General features: G+C 40.6%; 1 protein-coding gene across 3 annotated transcripts in view; it reads right to left on the bottom strand.

The window, feature by feature from the left end:
* Positions 1–13,488, bottom strand: part of HECW1 (HECT, C2 and WW domain containing E3 ubiquitin protein ligase 1) — a 260,599-nt gene that overhangs the window by 127,701 nt on the left and 119,410 nt on the right. For all 3 annotated transcript variants that reach the window (XM_030944240.1, XM_030944239.1, XM_030944241.1), the window contains one exon: positions 1,488–1,582. In XM_030944240.1, coding sequence (XP_030800100.1) covers positions 1,488–1,582 — 95 coding nt within the window. The remainder of the gene's footprint in view (positions 1–1,487; positions 1,583–13,488) is intronic.

Raw genomic sequence — 13,488 nt, 5'->3', positions numbered from 1 at the left:
AATTCTAATCTCTCAGCATAATAGTATTTACTGCCTGGGTTGGCTGGCTTACCTTTCAGAGAAGACAGGGACTAAATCAATGGCAGACATTATCCCACTAAATTTCAACAACTGGGAAATCAGCAACAAGTCCTGGGGCAACAAGACGTGACTCACTACAGGCTAAAAAGAACTTTTCAGCATCCCTCAAAATGAAGACATCCAAGGCCACATCCTAATGTTCTTCTGAAGGCAGCTAAATGAAACTCTCCAGGCTCTAAAACTGATGAATGGCTTCACCATGAGCACATCAGAAAGGCGCAATGAGACAAGAATGCCTTTTAGCCCTAAAGGATGTGCCAGCACCTCCTACCCAACATCTAGTTTGCAGTTATATTGTGTATCAAAAGAAGGCAAGGAGAAACCACCAAATGTCTTTTCATGGCTCAACCGTGAAAAAATGAATTCTTTCTGGCTCTGGTGGAATCAGATACAGCCAACACACAGCATGGGAGACTTCTCAGCCTTTTTAGAAATACTAAGTTTGGACTGGGGAGAAAAAGCAATCAAAAACCTACACCAAAAAAGCAACAACAACAAGAGCAACAAAAACAAACAACACTAAAAAAAGGCTAAAAAATTAAGCGATATCCACTGAAACTGACAGACACCCACAGGTAAGACAGTTCTTTCCTGAACCCATCTTCCAGACTAAACAATATCTGAACTAGTCTTTTTCTTATGCTGGTTGGAATACAGCTTCTCAGCTCATGCGGGTCTCTGCCAAGCCTGGCATGCAGTGAAACACTGTCAGCAAGGTCAGACAAGATTTGGAGGTCATCAAGTCTCTTTGTGGGCTTCTAAAAGATGTTTCACTCTCAGGGTGATAAAATCTCCCAATACCAGACTAGATATATAGCTTTTTAGAGCTATCTAAGCCACAGAGCTTTGCTAGGCTCTAGCAAACCAAAATTGCTCTTAGTGAAACCTCAATCTGTCAAAAATGATGTTCGGTCCTTTGATGTTGGGTCCTTCGGTCCCAAGAGCCTACCTCTTACAACTGATGGGGGCATGTCACAGTCTGCTTGTTCCTGGAACTCAGAGGCACTGCTGTAAAAATGCTCATTTTGAAAAAATCACTTTAAAAGAGGAAAATCTTTTCCCTTTCTGGACACTTACTGTATTTACTGTCCAAGGATCCGAAATCCTCTAGGGGTATCACCCAAATCTCACAGCACCCAGCAGAGAGAAGAAAACTTTACAGAAGAGGATACAGCTAGGATGTGGGACTTGCCTCAGATCAGAGAGGTTATCAGTGACAGATTCAGAGCTGAATCTACATTCTCTTGGCATACAAACCCACATCTTCATGGAAAGACTCTGTACCACAATACAATGAAGAGCAAATATGTTCAGATTTGATATAAAGATATATAAAGCACACAGGGAAAGGAAGGCATAGCACAGTGACAATAGAACATACATGGAAAAAAATAAACATAACGTACAGGAGCTGCGTTGTTTTTCACTGTCACACTTGGAGTTGTGGCTCGTAGTGCCCCACTCACGCCATGGTAGTACTTGAAGCAGATCTTTGTTTCAGCTGAAAAAAAAAACCAAAAGGGATATTTAGGATTAGAAAAATTGCCAGGGGTAATCTGCATGACCAACTATAGCTCATAGGCACAGGGTTGGCAAGCAGCTAAGTTGCAAATGGTTCTTTCTGGCTGGATGGCACAACAGGATACCTCCTGCCTCTGATCTTCCCCTTTGTCAGGGTGAAATTTGGAGTTTGGTTCATGGATTTAAAAAAGTTAAAATCCAAACCTCTTCTGAGCCAAAGTTACCACAGACAGACCTTAGAGCACATGTTCAGCATCCTTTAGGAGAAAAAAAGTAGGAACATATAAATCTTCCCTGTTCAGACATACCAAGCACTAATGTGCAGAGAAATTTAGGAACTTCCTTAGGACAAGATTGCATAGCTGCTCATTGACAGGTTTTACTGTGCCAATTTGTTCTGGCCTTGGTCAGGGCAAGGATGTAGATCTCCACAGATGAACTGCTTTGACAGTTACTACATTAAAGCATTTTCAGGAATAGCAGAGTACCACCAGACCCTGCCTTAGTGTATTTCCACTGACTTCTAAAGATCTAAATTAGGTGAGGAACACAGGAAAGGTCATGAGTTTTGACACTCATAGTGCTGCTTTTTGCCACATGCACTGGCATTCAAATAAATAATATTGAGGGAAACTCATCTCAATAATCGTATCAAGGCACAGAAGTGAAAACAGCTTCTTGTTAATCAGCCCCTCACAACCCCACTTTCTTGTCTGCTACAAGAAGGAATGACAGTTCCAGCCAACTTCTGTGTTGGTCTGTGACTAGAAACAGATGCAAAGTGCTGCTATTTGCCTACATGCCTGGAACTGGTGACTTGCTGGACCTCATCCTGGCCTGCCTGCTGGCATGCAAGAATTTTCTTCCACAGTAAACTAGATGTGAACTAGCCTGGTATGTGCCTCGGTACAGTTGGGACCCAGCACTTATGCAGTGTTACATGTGTAACAGGTATGTTTGTGGAATCTGAAAAATGCCTGTTTAAATAAAAGCAGCTTTCACATCTTCTAGTTTTAACTGGATAATGACATGGAAATGTTCATCTGTTCCAAGACTTTCCTTAAGACCTTGCTTTGCAGCTACTGCTGTAGCTCAGGGAAAACACCAGCCTTTGCTGGTAGAGTCACAAAAATGCTCACTGTAACTACAGTTACAGCCCATGTGTGAAAACAATAAAAAAATCCCATTTACGTGTTTTAACATACAAGTTGCATTGCAGTTTTAATATCAGTTACAAAATTACTCAAATCACTGCAGCTGTGACAAAAAATATTAAGAGCTGAGACTGCAACCACAGATTATGGTGCTGTGATCTGCTGTTTGTAGATCCAAGAAACAGCCATGTAGCAGTCCAGGTGGAAGCAAAAGTAGTGGACACCCTCAAAACCACAGGCCTGAATTGCTTACCCTGGTACCTACACAGGAACATAGGTGGAAAGAGAAATCCTGATATTTTTTGAAAGACAAAATAATTTTAGAAGTGTAAAGCCTTCCCAACTTTCAGATGTCACTTGGGGAAAGAAAAACAAAGAGGTGATGTTCCCAAGTACTCTGAGCACTACTCACTTTCAGGGGGCTTCCCAGTCCTCTAACCTGAGGGGTGCTGCAGGAATGCACAGCACATTTGAGTGTCCATTGATGAGAAGCACAGTGCCAGCACACTTAATCTGTGAAAACCATGTTTTCCATCCCCACAGCCCGTTCCAGTTGCACATTTCGCTCATACAGTGAAAATACAGCCTCTCCCACTATATTCACGATGTGTACATGTGTCCCATTTACTTCACAGCATTCCACAAGAATTGGAACAGAATACAGAGTCCTTCAGCACCTCCACGAGGGGCTGTGGGGCCCATTCTGGGGCTGAATTCATAACTCTACCCCAAATGAAATTCTACAACTTTAAGAGATTTACTTGAGGTGTCAGTACAGCTGAGCCAGCGACCCTGCTGTTGCACCTGGGAGCAGCAGTTGTTTCCTTTTGGCAGCAAAAAAAAGCTGGAAGAGCCTGTGGGACAGAAAAACTGCAAGTCCAGATTGTATTTTCACACTGTAATTTTCTCTACAGGACATTTAACAGCTCAGCAGCTAACTCATTTACTCGCTAAGAGGACAGCAAAAGCTGAGGATATCACAATAGCTAAAACATGCAGTTCTCACCAATTATTCAAATCTTAATTTTCTTCTCCCCCGGAGATTTTTAGCTACAGTTTTCATGGAACATTGAGAACTAGAATAAAGAGAAGCCTTTAAAAAAAAAACCAAAAACTTCTGTAGTTAATAAAATATAACTTTGGGTATTAGCTTGTATGACAATGTTCAGACCCTACAGCAGGAGATCTTGTCATAGGTTGACAAGTAGGAAATCAGTTAGCATGTGCATCAGGAAAATTTTAAAAGAACCCATTTAATTAAATTAAAAGTATTAGAGAGAACAGAAAGAGATAATATGTCCATATGCAGTTAATCTGGATATTTGTACCACTTTCAAGGACAAAGCATAACTAAGATGACTGAAAATGTATTTGGAAAAAAGCATGTGGTTATTGCAGGATCCTCTCAGTTTCACGTATTTGCAACCAAACTGCCCACCTACAGCTGGAAACCACAAGAAAGCAACTCAAGAGAGATGCGTCTCCCTCAATCCAAAACAGTGGCACAGCTGGAGCCATTCATCAAGCAGTGGTAGAGGTGGTGATTAATGAACGGCAAAGATTTCATTCAGAGAACAGATCTGAGAGAAAATGTCGTATGGAGGCCTTCATGGGTTGAGAAATTGCTCTAGAAGCATCAGGGGAACAACATTTTCTTTTTTCTAGATTCCTCTCTCCCCTTTTTGCTCATATTGCTTTCAGATTGAAAATATTACACAAATGTCTATTTTCAATGGAGAGATGAAACTTTATCAAGTATAAAGCTTGCAAAATTATATACAATTTCTTTAGGTGTAAAAATGCTATTAGGATGCTAGTTGGCCATTTTTTGGCCTTGAACCATTCTTTACAAACAACATTGCTGGTGCCATGTTTTTCACTGCAACATAGTCCTAACATTTTAATCCATCTGAAGATTGCTCTTGCATTCCTGAATCACCTCTGAGACATTTCCAAAACAAGTGCAGAAACCTGTGGGCTTGGTACCACTGCCTCTACAGATGAACAGAAAACACTGGAAGTATTGGTAAGGCAGTGATATAAATTAACCTGAATATCATCCAGCTGGCATTTGCAAATAATATGTAATTACAAAGACTGTTTCGATTGTAGCCTTGTAGAATACCTTGTTCTGGAATAAAGGAGACATTTAACTCTGTCCTGCTGCCCTAGCTACATGGCAGAGTGCACAGGTCAAGAGCAGGTGTTGTCTAGTTAATCCCCAGACATAAATAAATGTGTACCATTGTAATTTTCATCTCTAATTATTTAGAGATCACTGGACCAGAAATGTAGTTATGATATTGAAGTCAGAAAGTAATGAGGTTAAATTCTTCTTTCAATTAGGAAAAATGTCAGTGAGTCTGGCAAATCTTCCAAGAGATGAGATGCCCGTGGCAACAACCAAACTACCCAGCAATTCACATGGATAAAGAACAAAACAACATTGTACTCCCTTTACACCAGGCTTGGTGTCTCCATTTGTGCCAATTTTGGCTGGAGTAATTTGCTTCACAGTGGCTGGTATGGGGCTATGTCTTGTACTTCTGCTGAACACAGGGGTTGATAATATAAAGGTGTTTTTGCTGTTGCTGAGCAGGGCTCACAGAGAGCCAAGGACTTTTCTGCTTTTTGTACTGCCATACTGAGGATTAGACTGGGTGTGCATAGAAAAGACGGAAGAGACACATCTGGGATAGGTGACCCAAAGAGACCAAAGGGATATTCCAGACCACATGACATCACACTCAGTATACAAAGTGGGAGGAAGGAGGATGAAAGGGGGAATGTTTGGGGCGAAGGTGTTTATCTTCCCAAGCAGCCATTACATGTGATGGGGCCGTGCTCTCCTGAAGATAGCTGAACGCCTGCTTGCCCATGGGAAGTGGTGATAGAATTCCTTGTTTTGCTTTGTTTGTGTGTATGGCTTTTGCTTTCCCTACTAAACTGTCTTTATCTCAGCCCATGAGTTTTCTGGCTTTTACCCTTCAAATTCTCTTCCTGATCCCATTGGTGGAGGAACAAGTGGCAGTGTGGGACTTTGCTGACGGCTGGGGTTGAGCCATGACACTGTCATACACTGACTGTGTTACAGCTCTGGTATAAATACGAAAATCCCCAGTTCTATGCTCAGATTCACCACTGTAGCTATTACAGATGCATAAAAAATACAGCTGCCCCAAAGGAAGGCCCTCAAGGCGCAGCAAGGCATGACAATCAGAACCAGGCAAGAGGATGGGTGATTCTCTTTTCCTCCTTGCACCAAGTAGCTGTGTGGGCCACACAGGTTATGAGGAAGGGACGGGAACAGAGATGTACTTCATCCCTGGACACCACAGAGACCACTCCCTATCCAGAGGAAAGAACTGAGAAGTTTGACTTTTGCCAGACAAACTCTGCCATGGGGCTTCATCCCTCTCACAAGAAAAAAAAGTTAATTTCACAAAAATGATTTCACTATCAAATCTCTGAGTTATCTCAGTTACCAAATCAGTTTTGCAAATTAACTGGAACATTAATTTACCACCTGAACATAACTTAGGCAATAGTTTACACTGGCTGTGCAACCACTCAGCCCCTGAAAACACTGGATTCCTTATGAAACTGAAGTGTGAGGAGATAAAATCCAGTAGGGTCTGCTGATGAATTGCAGCTGGAGGTATTGAATGTTGAAAGTCTCCAAGAGGTTGCCTAGTTCCCACCATCCAGCCACTTTTCTGTCAGTGTTATTTGTCCTGTTGGTTTATTTGATACCCTTTAAAATACTTCCATTCCTACTCCTTCAGAGTTATCAAAATTGCCCTAAATGTCTTCTCAAAAGTTCACTTGATCTTATAATTAATTCTCTGTTCCATGCTTACTAAGGTCAACCTGATCTCAGAGGCTTAGTTTTCACTTAAAGGTGGTTTTATTCTTTCAAATATAAAAAAACTCTGCCAAGATTACACAATTTCTCTTGCTGAGCTAAAAAAGCCCCAGAACACCCTAGTGAGTATTTCAAGGAAGACCATATTCTTTGGGGGAGGCAGGAAGCATCAGCTGGTGTTTGCTAGGAGCGTGTGATGCACCTGGGGCACTTCCACAACCTTGTTGTGATTTACTCCCATGACACTTTTTGTTTCAGTTAAATGGCTGAGGTGACTAAGCATTCGGTAGGCATTTCTCACTGCTGTAAAAACCTCTCAGGGAAGTAATGCCAGTCTTAAAAACTGAGTCATTTTTGATCAATTCAATCTATTACTAAAAGAGCTGTTGTTGCTCTTTTGGGCAAACACTGTGCATAAAAAATGAAAGGTGTCAAAACCAGTAATGAAAAGGTAGCTGTCTCTGGTAAGTGGTTGGGAACCAAGTGAACCAAAACAGACAGCAAAGCAATTAAGTTATGAATCATAAAGATTTCCCTAGAGAGGACTCAGAACTGGAATAAACAAATATATGATGCTGTGCTACAATCAAATCGCTCTGGTACCATCCTGAATTAAAGCAGCCACAATGATCTCTAGAAGTGGAGACAGCTTGTGTCAAAGTAAAGGCTGTGAGTCAATGGAGGGGGTAGAACTGTTTGAATACAATAGGGAAACTGGGAGAGGCATATGAAAAAACCAGGACAAGGAATTACAATGGGAAACCAAAACAGAGAGAGATTAAAGGCAGTTTATATGCAGAACCAAGTGACTAAGCAATGTCTTTGAGGGGAGGGGAAGGGAGGATTGAGATTATAACAAAATTACTGCACAGAATGGGACAGGGGAGAAAGCAGAGAGACTACAACTATGTAAACAAGACCAAAAGAGACTAGAAGAAAAGAAAGCAGGGAAAAGGAAACAAAGCAAGGAAAGGCAGACAGGAAAGAGTAAGTAAGTCAAAGTTTAAGAAGAAAGAGAGTCACTTCAGGCAGCATGGAGCAGCACAATGTATAAACTGTATCAACAGCTACCTGTGAAACCTGATGTGCAGCTCATGTCCACCTCTCATGCCTGACCTCCCTTCTCTACCTGCTGCTGCCTCCAGTGCCCATCTCCTCTTTATGAATATCACTAGAAGCATAGAGAGCAGGTAAATTGTGCAACACAAAGAGGTGAAACCTAGCATTCCTGCATCAGCATGAGCCTTTCCGTAAGCATCAATAGTTTTTAGATAAATTTTTAGTATTTTCTCACGATATTGTACCTGCCCTGTCAGGTACAATGTTGTGAGAAGAATTAATACTCATAACAAAGATAAAATGTAAAGTTATTACTGGCAGATCTAATTTGTACTTACAGTGTTGATACATGGTACTTTTTATTTCCATCATGTAGGCCTGCTGCTGCTCCATGCAAACAATAGCTCTTATTTCTGGTGCTCTATCAGAAAAACAATGTTCCAAGCATTGGCTGTCTCCAACAGGCAACGGTGACACTACAACTATCAAGCTTGTTTGCTACTCAGCTGCCTATGGACCATGCATTTTCTTAAGCTGTAGACTGCATCTCCTCACAGTATTTATTTAGTATCACAACCACCTACGGCTTTCAAAAAGCGCCTCAGTTTTTAGACAACTAACAGTTTAGTAACCAAACAAGGTCTAAACAGATGTGTTCCTTTAATCTCTATTGCAGAATTTCTTCCAATTTTCTGATGGCTTTTTCCTTACTCTGCTCTAAAAGGTGCACAAACACTTAACACACTTCTTTGGAGAAACTGCAAGACTTGAGATTTTATAGTTGCACCTTTAGCATAACTATAACGCTTCTCAGCAAGCAAGAAAGGAGTATCAGGAGCCAGAATTAAAGCTGACCAGTACATATCAGCAATTTGAGGCACAAATATTTGCAAGGAAACTCTAATAGCTCAAAACCAAGCTGTAGAACACTCAGAAAATTTCTAATCAAGTTTTAACTTAAGCAAAAAATCCACAGTTGTCAAGATACAGAAATGCACAGTTAGAACATTCAAATAATCTTAATTCTGCACCAATAATATGTTTCAATATTTGTATTTGTAAATTATATTTGAAGAACAGATAAGATAATCTTAGTATTTCTTTTATCTTCAGAAATTGTTGCACAGACTGTTCCTTCCCAAGGGTTGCACACTGAGGGCTGGAGTTATCTCCTTTATAGCAGGAGAGCTAATTATTATCATTTATTATATCATTGATTCTTTGTTCTGTTGATCTGCAGACACTCTCCCCTACTGACTTCCACTTTTATTTCCTTTGCTTGATAATTTGATTCAGCACCTACCTGCCATGACAAGAGTAGTAGGGAAAATTACTACACTAATAAAAAATGTGTAGTCAAAAATCTTCATATTCAGTGGTCCAATCTCCTCTGTCCTAACTTGACCTGTTTGAGCCCCCAGTGTTGCAAGCTCCATACTATACTGATTTTGAGTTTAGCTTTGTACAACCCACCTCTATTACTATGCTGTTCATGGGAAGTGACATATATCTGCTTACCCATGACTGCACTGAGAGGATTTTCAGGTATGGACTCCTAAGCCCAAGACAAAATCACACCACATTTGCCTTATGAAAATAAAGGCATCTAGGAGTTTCTATGCAGGACAGATACAACAAAGTGGCTCTGTAAACTCCTGTTCAGGGAAAACATACAGATCTAATTTCAATAGGCTGCTGCTTATGTGCTGCCCTCACAAAAGCTGTATTATTGGCAAGACTCATTACTAAAGAATGCTAGCAGCTGGAATGGATGTGTGCTTATACATTTCAGCACTTTTACGTATTTCTCCATACAGGCAGTACATTCAGCATTGCTGATTATGAAAGTTGTTTGACAGTTTTCATTATAAACCCTGTTTTCAGATGCTTCTACATTTTCAAATATACATACATTTGGAATAAAATTTTGTGCACTGGATGTCTGCCTTGTATCTACAGAAAGACACAGCAAGAAAATTTCATCCAGAAATTTGTAGCTGAGGATTAGGAAAAACCATGGTGTTTTTACCTATGAGGAATTTCTGAAGACCTTTTTTTTTATCCCCCAAGTTAATATGTGCTTAATATAATGATTTCTGCTCCATATCTCCTCATGTTCCTGTAAAAGTAGATTAAAATTCATCTAACTTATAAGCCTCTCTAAAAAATTCAGTTTGATATGCTCATTTGAGATATCTTTGATTTTACTATCTAAATGCCCAGGAAATCCTAGCTGTGCTGAGCATGTTCCAAACTGGGAGTACCACAGGCTGTTTCTGCAGTACAGATCTAAGTTTCCCCTGAATGTGCCCCATCTGGAAGTAGGAGGACTGCATCTCTGGATATCTACCCAGTATCCAAGTAGCATGAAAGAGGAGCATATGAATCCACTCTCAATTTGCCCCCCTTCAAGGAAGAGACAGCATTGGCTAGGGGTATTACAAGCATAGGGTGAGAAACAGCAGCAAGGACAAAACTGGGTCAAATTATGAAGAAGAAATCCTTGTGATTTGTGGTGCTCATAGGCCTGAGTAGAGAAGGATCTGAGGGGAGCAAGGAGCAGAGCACTGTTTCAGTCTCGCTAGAACAAAGAAGCACTGCCAGCTGCCTTATGGGGGGAGCACAATGCATGTGCAGAGGCTCTGGTATTCAAGCTCCCAATTAAGCAACTGCAGGGGGATGGCAATGGGATCTAAGGTCAGTCTGCTGGCTAAAATTCTCTCCAGACATGCAGGACTTGGAATGCATTAAAATCTGCAGCCATCCAGCATCCTTCACGATAGTCCGGTTCATCACGGACAAGAGTCTGTACCATCAAGTGCCCAGTAAATCTGGTATTTAGACTGACAACTGGAGTCAAGGCAGGTCGCGTGAGGCAGAGTAGAGCAAGTCAAAGCTTCCACAGATAGCCATCACAGGAAAGGCCAGTGGAAGGATGCCAGTGCCCACGCAGTAGTTAAAGATGCTAAATGCCTACAATAAGAAGTTGTCTTAGCCCTTTTGTAGCTGGGAAGAGAACCTGCAGTTTGTGTCAACACATGTTCTGCAACTATTATTCCAGTTCTTAAATTTTATTGTGTAATGAGAGTAGTGAACCTCAAATTTTGTTTGCTCAGACAGTTCACGATCTTGAAAATAATAATTTCCTCCTAAAATTATCTTCATATGGGGAGTGGGGGAGGGGGCTGGGGGCAGAAAAAAGACAAGGACACAGCCTTACCATTGCTGGCACTGAGTCATCTCTCATCCCATTTAAACCAACAGAACTATTTCCTTCATATTCATAGACAGCAGGATTCAGCCCACAAAAGGCAAGAATTTCATCTATTTATTGACAGTTAACCCAACAGTGATATCTATCTGCTCTGCCTTTATGGACTGTTGTAAAGAAAGGACTGACAGGCACCACTTTGGATGAGAGTTGGGAATGAGAGGGTTGTAACAACTTACCAGTCTTTGATTAGAAGATGGAAAGGCTGTTTGAGAGATACATTTTAGTCATTGGAAACAGCAAATTACAAGGGCTGAACTAAGACTGAGACTTTAATGAAATTCCAGAGCCTACAGGCATCTAATGTTTTTATGTAAATCAGCTGAAGGATGACTTTTTCATCATAAGCATTAGCAAGCAGGCAATTTATTTGAGAAAAACTAGGGATCATCAAAGTACTTTAACTGTGCAATTGTTGAGTCTATACCAACTGAATAACATGCCTAAAGTTTGCTCTCTGGTCCTTAGCGCTCATGCACATTGCCTGAAAATCAACATTGCAGGCAAAACCTAACACCTAACACACCTAACACATGGTTCATCTCATTTGAGGGAGATGATCTAAAATTACTTCTGAAATCCAACAATTACAACACAGCTTTTAAACAACACTTTTGTTTTAAAATGGCTCATCATCTTGATTACAATGGACTCAACAAAACTGAATAGTAGACAAAAAATCTCTATGCCTTCAGTACACTGGAAATGAGCCCTTTCTGCCTCCTACGCAGAAAGCCATCTATTTCACTGTAGTAGTGGTCCCTTAGCTACATTAGAGTCACTGAGATATTCAGAAAAATAATCTGAACTGGAAATTTAGTGTCTGTCTTTTAATTTACACCAGTATATATTAAACCACAAGATAAACAGACAGAAAATGAGTATACACTGACACCCTGAGCTTTGTTCTGAGTGTCATCAGAGGCACCATGAAGGTGACTCAGAGATGACAAAAGTATAAACTCTGTACAGTAATGCACAGCTCCACAAGAGAGGAGGGATGGGCAGAGCTGGGGACCTCTCCCATCTCTTCACTTCGATATGCGGCCACTAGGGTGTCCCAGATGAAGCAAGCTCTTATCAATGGCCCCTATAGCAATATCTCCTTTAGGCTTTCAGGTATTATGTCTGTGTTGTAGAGCAGATGCTTGTGAACCATCAGCTCTTTGCTTTTATCAGGGCAATTGTAGTTTAAGTCTTAATTAAATACATATGACTGGATTATGCCTTCAAGCACAGCCGTGAGCAAGAGATAATACATGAGCTTCAGAAGCCAAGTGCCTCAAAAACAGCCCTCTCCATCGCAACATGTTTTCATTCTCCTTGATCTCAAAACATGCATGTACCTTTGGACTGATAGAAGCTGAAAATTACATCAGCTTTATAATCAACAATTAGTATTTAGGAAGGCATAAACCATAACTTTACCCAGTGTCTGCTTTGTGATGGCAGAGGGCAACACGAGAAGGGATACCTTGCAACTCTGAACCTGGCCAGTTAGGGAGGAAATCAGGGACGATTCATGTATTCATTTACTTTAGTAGCACCTGCTATGGCACTTGTTGAGCTGTCCTTTCACTCACCAGGTCAAAACAGAATCTACAAAAAACATTAGTGCAAGAATTATTCTTGCTAATTATCACCAGCAAACATATCTTATTTTGGCAGTATAGAGAGTAGAAAAAGAAAGGGTATTAAACAGAGCCAAGAATGAAGTTTTGAGACCACAGGAGAGGAACAAGCCGTCCTCCTGGTCTTTAGTCACAGTCTTAGAAAGAGAACATTCCCTTGAGTCAGTCCTTCTTTTTTTCCCCCAAGAAAGTTATCTTTGAAGACCAGTGCCAAAACAAACCATCCTAGCGTTCACCTTTCCCCCAGCTCCTCTTACCTCCTTTCTTGTTATTCTGCCAACTCTGCCACTCAGAAGCACTATCTATTCACATTTCTCAGATCTGCTCAGTCACTATAAGAATGCCTTAGAACAACAGTTTATGTTTTTAGCAGCCAAACCATGCAATATTAAAACTCAGCATTCTCACTGATTGGGAGCTATTACAGTCACTCAAGCATGTGGCAAGCAGTACACAAAGAGAGTCTGACAATCAAGTCCTTGAGCAACAACATGTGAATGTTACCTAGAAAAAATCTTGATGTAAAAAGAGAATCCAAGACCTTAGCACCCTTAGCTGCAATACCATAATAAGGGCTGCTTTTGCATTTTAATACCCTTATCATAATTCAATATGCACACATTCCTTGTCTCTACACTTATCTAAATACATTTTTAGCCTAATATTTCTGTGAAAATGAAGCAAAAAATTAAATTGTCAATTTAAGAAGATGGTGGAATGAACATTCAAAATTGTAGAAGCAGTTTACTAATGCTCAAATGATTTCAGTTACTCACTACACCAAGCACGTTATTCCTTGCTGCTGCTACTTCTAATCATCAAATTAAAGGACTAATTTTGAGTGACTAAGGGAATTATGCATCATACAACAAAGACTGTTCATTGCTGTCATAGTACAAATACACT

The sequence above is a fragment of the Camarhynchus parvulus genome, chromosome 2 (assembly GCF_901933205.1).
Source record: "Camarhynchus parvulus chromosome 2, STF_HiC, whole genome shotgun sequence".
Taxonomy (NCBI): domain Eukaryota; kingdom Metazoa; phylum Chordata; class Aves; order Passeriformes; family Thraupidae; genus Camarhynchus; species Camarhynchus parvulus.
The sequence above is the reverse complement of the archived record's forward strand: the minus strand, read 5'-3'. Positions and strand labels throughout refer to the sequence as shown.